Source organism: Acomys russatus, chromosome X (assembly GCF_903995435.1).
Source record: "Acomys russatus chromosome X, mAcoRus1.1, whole genome shotgun sequence".
In the NCBI taxonomy this organism is placed as follows: domain Eukaryota; kingdom Metazoa; phylum Chordata; class Mammalia; order Rodentia; family Muridae; genus Acomys; species Acomys russatus.
This window is the reverse complement of record NC_067169.1, coordinates 18,269,194-18,278,804: the sequence shown is the minus strand read 5'-3', so window position 1 is coordinate 18,278,804 and position 9,611 is coordinate 18,269,194. Positions and strand designations below refer to the sequence as shown.

The 9,611-nt window shown below is 50.7% G+C and overlaps 1 protein-coding gene across 3 annotated transcripts; it reads right to left on the bottom strand.

Annotated features, from left to right (window-relative positions):
- Nucleotides 1-380: 380 nt before the first annotated feature.
- On the bottom strand, nt 381-9,611 carry Wdr13 (WD repeat domain 13). 3 transcript variants are annotated; one of them, XM_051141137.1, is made up of 9 exons: nt 9,306-9,611; nt 8,389-8,890; nt 7,304-7,413; nt 7,053-7,183; nt 6,205-6,512; nt 5,282-5,462; nt 5,042-5,183; nt 2,269-2,387; nt 381-1,870 (listed from the first exon to the last, which is right to left on the bottom strand). In XM_051141137.1, the coding sequence occupies exons 2-9, from the start codon at nt 8,392-8,394 to the stop codon at nt 1,686-1,688; spliced, it is 1,182 nt and encodes a 393-aa protein (XP_050997094.1). In that variant the 5' UTR covers nt 8,395-8,890; nt 9,306-9,611; the 3' UTR covers nt 381-1,685. The 3 variants fall into 3 exon arrangements, with proteins under 3 accessions (XP_050997094.1, XP_050997092.1, XP_050997093.1); XM_051141135.1 differs by having other exon boundaries at nt 8,389-8,629; XM_051141136.1 differs by lacking the exon at nt 9,306-9,611 and adding an exon at nt 9,078-9,289 and having other exon boundaries at nt 8,389-8,629.

The following is a 9,611-nucleotide window of genomic DNA, read 5'->3' as shown; positions in this document are numbered from 1 at the left end:
CTCTGGCTGCAAGCAACCACAGTGTTAAACAGCAGATTGAACAAACGGAATCATCTTCTTCCCTCACAGAGCTGCTGTTAGTCCCATAGCTCACCAGGTTGGTGACTCTGAGGTCCCACGACATTAGCCAAAGTTCCAGTGGAAGCAAATGTAACAGCGTATGGATCTGGGAGGATTAACCGATAAGAGCCTCTGGCGATTCTTCCAACTTTGAAATTTGTTTATGAGTCTAACCACTGACAATGATTTAGGAATGTATCTCCTGGCTAATACCCAATAATGAACATAGTATTTGGCTTCTGAGCTGGTCCAGGGCTGAAATTAGGGTTCTGAATGGACATGGGAGTAGACGGGAGTGGGGGGGGGGCAATGCAGGGGGGGGTGAGCTTAGAGATTTTCTATTTCCTTGTCCCACAGTAGGAGCTGTACCTCAGCCCCAGAGCCCATGGCTGCCCGCATGCCAAGCTAGTGCTCCAGGGACTGAACGTACAGGTAAGTGTGGGGACCACCCAGATACAAGCCACCATGTGGGGAGGTTTCCAACCTAATCTGGTGAAACCTGGGGGGTTGGACTCAGCATTCCCCACCTAATTTCTCTACTGCTGACTGATGCTACCCCGCCACCCCGCCTCAGGGAAAGCCAAGCTCCTCGCTATGGCCCAACAAGCCCGAAAGACCTGTCTAACGTCCTCTGTCACCCTCAACCCAGTCATGCTGACACACTTCAGGCTCCGCGCCTGCGCACTAACTTTTCCTCCTGTCAAGGAGGGGTGTCTACCCCCACACTATGACTTCTCTCCCTTCATTCACATCTGTAAAATGCCATCCTGTCAGGAACAGTTTTCCCGATGACATTGCCACCAAGAAGCTACCACCCTCTCCCGTTCCTGCAACTTCATCTTTCCTCCCTTTGGTTTTCTTCACAGCGCTCATCTTTAACTATTCTATTATATACAGATGCTTCTTCATCCAACAGGATTACACCCCCAACAAATCCTTCCTAACTATCCTATGGCGAGAAAGTGCATTAACATATACCTAACCTACTGACCACCCTACCTTAGCCTCAACCATCTTAAATGCGCCCAGAACACCGACATTATTCTACAGGTAGGCAAACTTACCTAATAATGCAAAGTCTATTTCATAACCAAGGGTTGACTAGCTCCTGTAATTTACTGAACACCATACTGAAATTAGAAAAACAAGACTGGGTATATGAGTGTGGTTCTGAACCACTGTAAGGTGAAAAAGTCATGAAGTGGAACAATTATAAAGCAAACTATACACCAAGGCATGGCTGTACTTTTGTCAACCGGGTGCTTGCCTCCACTGGGATGCAAAGGCCACAAGGGCAAGGACTTCTGCCAGTTGAAGCCACAGCTATAGCCCTACTTGTCAGCACAGTTCCTGACCACACAGTTGGCTCGCTCCTGGCTACTGACTGCACAACAATGTGATACATCACAGCAGAGGTTCATTAAGTGCTTGTTGGATGGATGAACACATTACTGCACAATTGAGGAGGTGGGCCCCATTCCACTGGAGGGCTCAGTGCTCCCTAGTGCCCCCTTGTGGGAGACCTGGGAGTTGCCCCTCAACACAACCACAGAAATTTTATTTACAACGCAAGACCGGGAGTGAAGGAGGAGGGAACAAATGGGCAGTGCAGGGCTGGCAGGACCCTACTTTTGCTCTCGTCTCCAGACAATGACCATGCCACTGGCGTCACTGGAGGCCAGCAGACTCTCATCGCAGTTGAAGCTGACGTCAAGCACAGGTGCGCTGTGGCCTTGCAGCTTGTTGACAGCAGCCTTGGCAGCCCGCTCCACATCAAAGAAGTGAACGCACATATCCTCACTGCCTGTCACTATGCAGATGAGAGGGAGAGTTTATGAGGAGGCTACTGTGGTGTCCCCAGCATGTAGTCCTTGAGGTAAGGTGATGTACGAGGGCCTCAGATAACTTGAGGGTAGTCTAAAGGAGCCATCCCTAATGGGAGTTCATTGGCCTCCTTTGGCTCTGTGGGTAGTATGCGAGGTTTTAGGGCAGTGTGGGATCTGTTTCACAGCTGTGAAGTTCCCAAGCCGCTTGTGGGCCCAGGTGTAAAGCCTTTAGCATTAGGCTGTTAAGGCACACAGGACCACAAGACTCAGGAAAGCATGGCATCAGCGTGTCATAATGTTTGAGCCAGGCTGGCAGCAGTACTGGTCTCTGCCTTTTCCCAGTTACCCAGTTACCCAGTTACCCTGCTCCTTAAGCACTCACCCACACAGGCCCCCTGGCGGAAGGACATGAGGGGGCAGAAGATACTGCGCACAGGGTGTGAACTCTGTTCAATAGGGAAGCTTCTTTTCAGCTGCAGCGTCCCTTCGTTGTCCACCACTCTGAAGAGAAGGCAAAAAAGAAGGTCAGGGCTCAGCCTCAGCCTCGGGCTCAGCCTCAGCCACAGTGGTGGATCAGTCTAGGTTCTGAATCCTGTATCTGAAATATTTATACTGTTTATGAAATTCAGATTTTCTTTCTTCCTTCCTTTTTTCTTTTGTCCCTGAGACAGGGTTTCTCTGTGTAGCCTTGACTGTCCTGGACTTGCTTTGTAGACCAGGCTGGCCTTGAACTGCCAGAGATCCGCCTGCCTCTGAGTGCTGGGATTAAAGGGGTGCCCGGCTAGATTTTTTTTTTTCATGTGGAGACAGAGTCTTACTATGTTGTATAGGCTGAGTCTGAACTCATGCATTCAAGTGACCCTCCTGGGTCAGTCCTTAGATTACTGGCATCGTAGGTGGGTATAGTCACACCTAGCTTTTTTCTTTTTCTTTTTTCTTTTTATTTTTTGTTTTGTTTTGAGACAAGGTTTCTCTGTGTAGCCCTGGCTCTCCTGGACTCGCTTTGTAGACCAGGCTGGCCTCGAACTCACAGCGATCTGCCTGCCTCTACCTCCCGAGTGCTGGGATTACAGGCGTGCGCCACCACACCCAGCTTTTTTCTTTTTTCTTCATTAATTAATTCATTTAATCACTTTATATCCAGATTGAAGACCCCTCCCTTCTTTCCTCACAGTCCTACCCTTGCATCCCCTCCCCGTCTCAGAAAAGGGCACCAACCCACCCGGCACAGCAAGGCTAAGCACATACTCTTCCTCTGAGGCCAGACACGATGGCTCAGCTAGGGAAGGGACCCAAAGACAGGCAACAGCAGAGCTAGAGACAGCCCCTACTCCCATTGTTAGGGGACCCACATGATGACCAAGCTGCACATCTGCTACACATGTGTAGGGAACCTAGGTCCAGCCCATGCATACTAGCATTTTTTTTTCTTTTCTTTTCTTTTTCTGAGACAGGGTTTCTCTGTGTAGCCTTGGCTATCCTGGACTCTCTTTGTAGACCAGGCTGACATCGAACTCACAATGATCCGCCTGCCTCTGCCTCTGCCTCCCGAGTGCTCTGCATTTTATGTGTATGGGTGTTTTGCCTGCATGTGTGTCTGTGCACCATGTGTGTACAGTACTAGAGGAGACCAGAAAAGGATGTTGGATCCTCTGGAACTGGAATTACAGTTGTGAGCTGCCATATGGATGCTGGGAACTGAACCTCAGTCCTCTGTATGAACAATATGTACTTTTAAGTACTGCTGAGCCATCTCTCCAGCCCGTTATGTTTGTTGTGTTGGCTGCCCTGGACTCACTCTGTAGACCAGGCTGGCCTTGAATCCACAGACATCCACCTGCCTCTGCCTCCCAAAGGCTGGGATTACAGACATGTGCCACTACGCCGGCTACTGTTCATTTGTTCTAAGACAGAGTCTTACTGTATACTTCTGGCTGGCCTGAAACTTGCTATGTAGATCAGGCTAGCCTTCAATTCAGAGAGATCACCTGGCCTCTACCTCCCCCATGCCATGATTGAGGGCATAAGCTCATTAAGCCCAGCTTGAAAAGGCCTAACTTTTGAAGTGACTCTGGTCATTATGTTGTATAGCCCAGCTAGAGGATTGTACCACAACAGAAATGAATGGAAAGAGTGGATCCTGTCCCCAAATCAAAAGAACAAAATACCTTGGGCTGTGGGTTTATCTTGGTGGTAAAGTGTACTATTAGCATGTTCAAAGTTCTGGGTTCAATTCCCAGCACCAGCCAGGCATGGTGGCACACACCTTTAATCCCAGCACTTGGGAGGCAGAGGCAGGCAGCAGTGAGTTCGAGGCCAGCCTGGTCTACAAAGTGAGTCTAGGACAGTCAAGGCTACACAGAGAAACCCTGTCTCGAAAAACCAAAAAAACCAAACCAAAACAAAAATCACTTCCCAGCACCAAATAAAGAAAAACAAAAAGGGGGACTAGAGAGGTGACTCAAGTATGTAAAGGCAGATGCCAGGCCTGACAACTTGAGTTTGATTCCTGGAACCTGCATGAAAGGACAGACTAGACTGTCACCAGTTGTCCTAACTTCCACATATGGTCCATGATATGAGCAAACACACACACAGAAAAGTGAAAAATTCAAAACAAAGAATGGGAAATAAGTCCTGGTATTTTTTTCTTTAATTATAGTGTTGGGAGTAGAATCCACAGCCTCCTACATGCTAGGCAAGTATTCTACCACTGAGCTACCATCATCTCAGCCCTTTCTCTATTTTGTCATAGTGCGCTTAACTGTAAAATGGAGATAATAACTATCTATTCCTCAGGTTGATGTGAGAGTTAAATAAGGCGATACATCCAAAGTGCTTTGAGCAGGGCCTGTTTAGGCGGGCTCTCATTACTGCTATTCCTACTTACGTTGCTATTGACGATAGCACACTGCAGTGTGTACATTGTAGGCCATGCATCACCGCAGGGTGGAACCCAGAGCTTTGTACCAGCTAGACAGGCACTTGGCCACTAAACTACCTCCTCAACTCTATCCTCATCATGTGGTGAGGTCAGACCTCTGCCCCTGGTGAAATTAAGGTGATGGAGACAAGTTATCGTTCCAATCTGATGGAAGGGCCAGGCCCTCCTTGCCCAGCTGGCCCCGGTGGGGGGGGGGAGGGGAGGAACCCACCTGTAGAGCAGCAGTTTGTTGAGGCAGGCATTGATAAGCAGGGAGGGGTCCCGTGCTTCACGGCTGACCCAGGACCGGGCGGAGATGCTGGTTACAGGGCTGCCCTCATGGACTACCAGTCGCTTGGCTTTGGTCAGCTTTCCTGAATGAATCCGCGGAGGCAAAGGTGAGGAAAAGAGCTGAGTCCTGGGAAAATAAAAATGAGGAGGGTACCCAAACATAGGCCCCTGGCCTGCCTACCTGTGGCCATGTCAAAGAGAAAGGAGAAGACACTGCCGCGATCATCACCTGCCCAGAGCAGCCGGCCAGGGGCATCAAAGGACAGGGCGAGGACGCGGCCTGTCAGCTTGCTGGAGCCACCCTTCACTTTCTTGCCTGTGGAGATGTTCATGACATGCACATTGTGCTTGGCATTGCCTACCTGTGGGTGGAATACACACACCATCATTCTGACCCACCTAGTCCTCCGCTGAGTTTAACACAGTGGGACGGTGGCAGGGTCGCTAAAAGGTGACTCAGGCACACTTCCTACTTCCTAGCTATCCTCTCAATAGGCCCACGCTAGACCAGTTATGCTCATGAGACTAAAGCAGCCTCCACTCAGACTCTGAGAACCTGAGCCTGTTAACACCCTTACATCTTGCCTTTATACCCTGAACCGGCTCCCTCTTGAAGCCCATGAGCTGCTACCATTGAAATGGGACAGAGGCCCAAGAACTAGCTCACTCATGGCCTGTTGTCCCCCTATATTTCAATTCCCTACCCCTAGGCCATGGCAGACTTTCCATGTCCTTTCTCTGCCCTCTGACCAGTCTGTCCTGGAGTCTGACCAACAGTGGAGCTACCACTGATAGACCAGACGAGCTTTCAGCCTCACCATCGTTCTCCCTAGCAGTAGCCCCTGTAGACAGAGAACTGTAAGACTGTGGTTGATGGGACCAGAGGCATCCCAGGGCCATGACCTCCCCCACCCCGGCCCAGCCCAGGAGCAAGGCCATCCCGGACCACGAACTCTGCTTTTTATTGGTCTCCTTCCCTTGGAGTTTGGCCATAGGACTGCTGTGATAGGCCATGGGGTTTTAAACCTCAAATTCTGGTGACCCAAGACAGCCCTCCAGACCCAGCATGCCCGCCCTTGGTGAGAAGGTGTCCTGGATCCTGACCACAGTGAGGTTGTTGTTGACCGGCTGGAAGGTGCAGCATAGCAGTTCAGCTCCATCAGGGTCAGGGATCTCACGGATGCAGCGGCCGTCCTCAGAGGCCCAGATGCGCATGGTGGCATCGAGGGAGGTGGACACGAGGATGTCATTGGAGAGGGACCAGGCGAAGTCGGAGACGCCACGCGTGTGGCCCCGTAGCACATGGAGCACAGTGGGTGGGGCAGGCACCAGCTGGCACAGGGAGATGCTGCCGTCCAGTGAGCAGCAAGCCAGGCGGTGCCGGTCATCATTGGCGAAGCGTACCCTTGGGACTGCAAATGCCAAGGAGCCGTTTGTGGGAGTCAATACATTCACTGAGCCCAAGGAGTGGGTAGCCTTAACAAGGGGCTTTCCTTGGCTGACAAAGGCATCTGCACCCTTAGAAGGCCCACTGCCAAAATGCTCTGTAAATCTTAGCAAAAGTCTTCTGCAATGCAAAAAAGTGTGTACTGTCTTAGTGAGTACTTTACAGTAGTCCAGCACTCAGGACTTTGCAAAACCATTCACATAGTGTGGCTCACTATGCCTTCTGCAAGGGAGTTATCATCAGCAAAGGCTTTGAATTCTTCGTCCAAGTGAGTCAAGAACTCAGGCAGCCTGCGTCAAAGGGCTCTCTTGAGTTTCTGTGGCTCTTTACGGTACCTCAGGTACTCCAAACTTTGCAGAGGGCTTTTGCATTTGCTAAAGGGTTTATAAGTGGTAAATTCTCCTTCTGAGGTGTAGTGCCAGAGGCCTTGCATTCCAGAAAAGGATGTCTTGGGTAGTTATTTCAACAAATATTTGGTGATGGGTCCCACCGCCCATTCTCTTACCTGCCTCATCCACGTGCTGGTCAAAAACATGGTACATGCCTGCAAAGGCATAGTTTTCACTCAGCGATGTGTCCCCGGCCATGGCTCGACTTGCCTCTGCCACCGATGTAGGTACCACACTGCCGGGAGGCCTGAGCCCCAACAGGAAGTAGGGGGTGTCAGGACGTAGGTGTGGGTGTTCAGACTGCCATGCCCCAGGTCCCCTCTCCTCTTTGTGAGCCTCCACACCCCTGCTTGCCTCTGGTATGTACCTGTCCTCATAGACAGCACGGTTCATTTGTGCCTGCAGCTGGTAGGAGCCTCGGCTGACAGAACGGCGGTGTCCTCGGGCCCCCAGGGCTCGAGGATCATCTTCAAAGTCCTGCAAACAAAAGAAGATTAGCGATGGTGCATGCCTCTAATTCCAGCACTTGGGAGGCAGGAAGATCGCTGAGCTCAAGGCTACATAGGGTAGCCTGGGCTACATGGTGAGATCCTGTCTCCAATAAGAAAGAAATTAGTCTTTGAGAGCCGCTGAAGTCTGGAGCCTTCAAAATATGATCAGATCTGATCCCTTTTCACCATACGTGGCACTGGCCACCACCGTCACTGCTCACTTGCACTGTCTCATCAGTTTCTTCACTGCTGCCCTGTTTGTGTCCTTGTCCTGCTCAATACAGCTTTACTGCATACATGTTTTTCTCAGAAGGAATGACTACTTTGCCTCCAGAAAACCACTCAAATCAGTCTACCATTTCAGTCAGCTTTCAGTGCTACTTCCTCTGAGAACTCTTGCCTCTTAGAGCTTCCTCCTTTAGCTCCGAGTACTGACTTGTTGTGCTTCTTTGCTGTGCTGGGAATAAAATCATGAGCCTCACATATGTTAGGCAAGTACTCTAACCACTGAACTATATCTGTGCACCAAACTCTCATTCCTTTTTGTCTCCTAAAATCATTTTATGTTGCTATTTTAGGATTCCTTACTATATCATGGCAATGATCAACTTATTAATCTGACTTGCTCCATGTTTGCATGTATGTCGGCACACCAGAAGAGGACATTAGATTCCACTATAGACAGTTGTAAGCCACCTGGGAGTGCTGGGAATTGAACTCAGGACCTCTGAAAGAGCAGCTAGTGCTCTTATCCGCTGAACCATCTCTCCAGCTCCAACTTGCTCCGTGTTTATCTAATTCACTGTCTGCTGATGGTGTTTATTGGCTTAGTTGCTGTATTACCTTTTAGTTCTCCATGGACCCTGGAACAGTACTTTGTACATCACCAGTGTTTGACAAATGTTGTGGTGACTATGGAGGCAGGGGAAATACATGGCAGGTGGTGCAGCCAGGAGCTCACCTCCATTCGGTCAAGGGTAGTGCGGCTGCTGCGGACAATACTGTTGCTATAGGCACGAGCACTGCCCGGCTCAGAGAGTGGCCCGTAGCGCTGGCCCAATAGCTGGCCCCGTAGCCTCAGGTACTGCCGACGCAGTGCTGGGGGGTGCCCAGCCTTGGCATTCTCCCGCAAAAGCTGGCTGCGCCGGCGGATATACTGGGTCCGAAACTGTGGAAACGTTGGTGTGCGGTAGGCGTTGTACCTGTGGGGTCCAGGAGGCAGGGCAGGCAGCAGGCACAGGACAGAGGGAATAAATCAGCTCTAGGCATAGGGCAGAGCAATGAGGTGTTTGGCAGTGATTGGGGGTAAGAGTGATCAACAGTGGCAAAGGGCAGTTTTTCTTGGTGCTGTGATGGGGGGGAATTCTGCAGCAATAACGAGTATGATGAAAAGATCAGGCTGGGGACAATATAGTCAATCTGCAGCTCTGTTGGGGTCAGTCTGGGCCAACTAAAATATCAGTCTAGCATGATGACAGACATCAGATGGTAATGTACAGCAATGGAGGTTAGGTCAGATAAATGGTAGAGGTTAGTATGGGGTAGCAATTGGGGGAATATAGTAGGGTAGTGATATCAAGAAAAGTTGGGGGAGAGGACAGGCAATGAGGAGCTAGATAGGAAGTCACCAGCCAGACTTCCACTACCCACCCAAAGACAGTCTCTTTGCGCATGTCCATTTCAAACCGCATTTTCCCAGCATGCTCTTTAGAACCTTCTCAGGACCCCTGGCTACTTCACCGCGGGGATATCCCACACCAAGCTACTGCGCATGCTCACGCAGCCGCACCAGCCAAGTTCTCCGCCCAGCCTCCTTATCGCCATTGCTCATGCACCACAGTAAGTTCCGCTCCCATGGGCTCCAACCCCACGCCTCACCTCGCGTCCACTGCTAAGACTTGCTGCCACACCGCGGCCATTCCCTGGCTTCCTTCTATGGTGCGTCTGCCTGCAGGAGCCTGCAGGGCAAGGGCTTGGAATGTCAGCGTCCCAGTCAGAGGAAATCTAGTTCCTCCCCTTCCACCAGGTGACAGTTGCCATAGACACGAAGTCCCTCCACACAGGTGAAGTCGCGAAATCCCAGTGGATCTTTAGCATGGTCATCACCCCAGCCCTGCCTTTCCTGGGCAGCACTCCGGTGACTCACAACAGCAATTCTGACATGACCCCGCCCTCCCCAGTTGC

Bases quoted from the DNA above. Each gene is read 5' to 3' on its own strand.
- Wdr13 (XM_051141135.1), bottom strand. From the start codon at position 9,346: ATGGCCGCGGTGTGGCAGCAAGTCTTAGCAGTGGACGCGAG. The intron at 8,630-9,305 runs GTGAGGCGTGGG...TGGACCCCACAG, and splicing joins GTCTTAGCAGTGGACGCGAG to GTACAACGCCTACCGCACAC. The intron at 7,184-7,303 runs GTACATACCAGA...GTTGGGGCTCAG, and splicing joins CGTGCTGTCTATGAGGACAG to GCCTCCCGGCAGTGTGGTAC.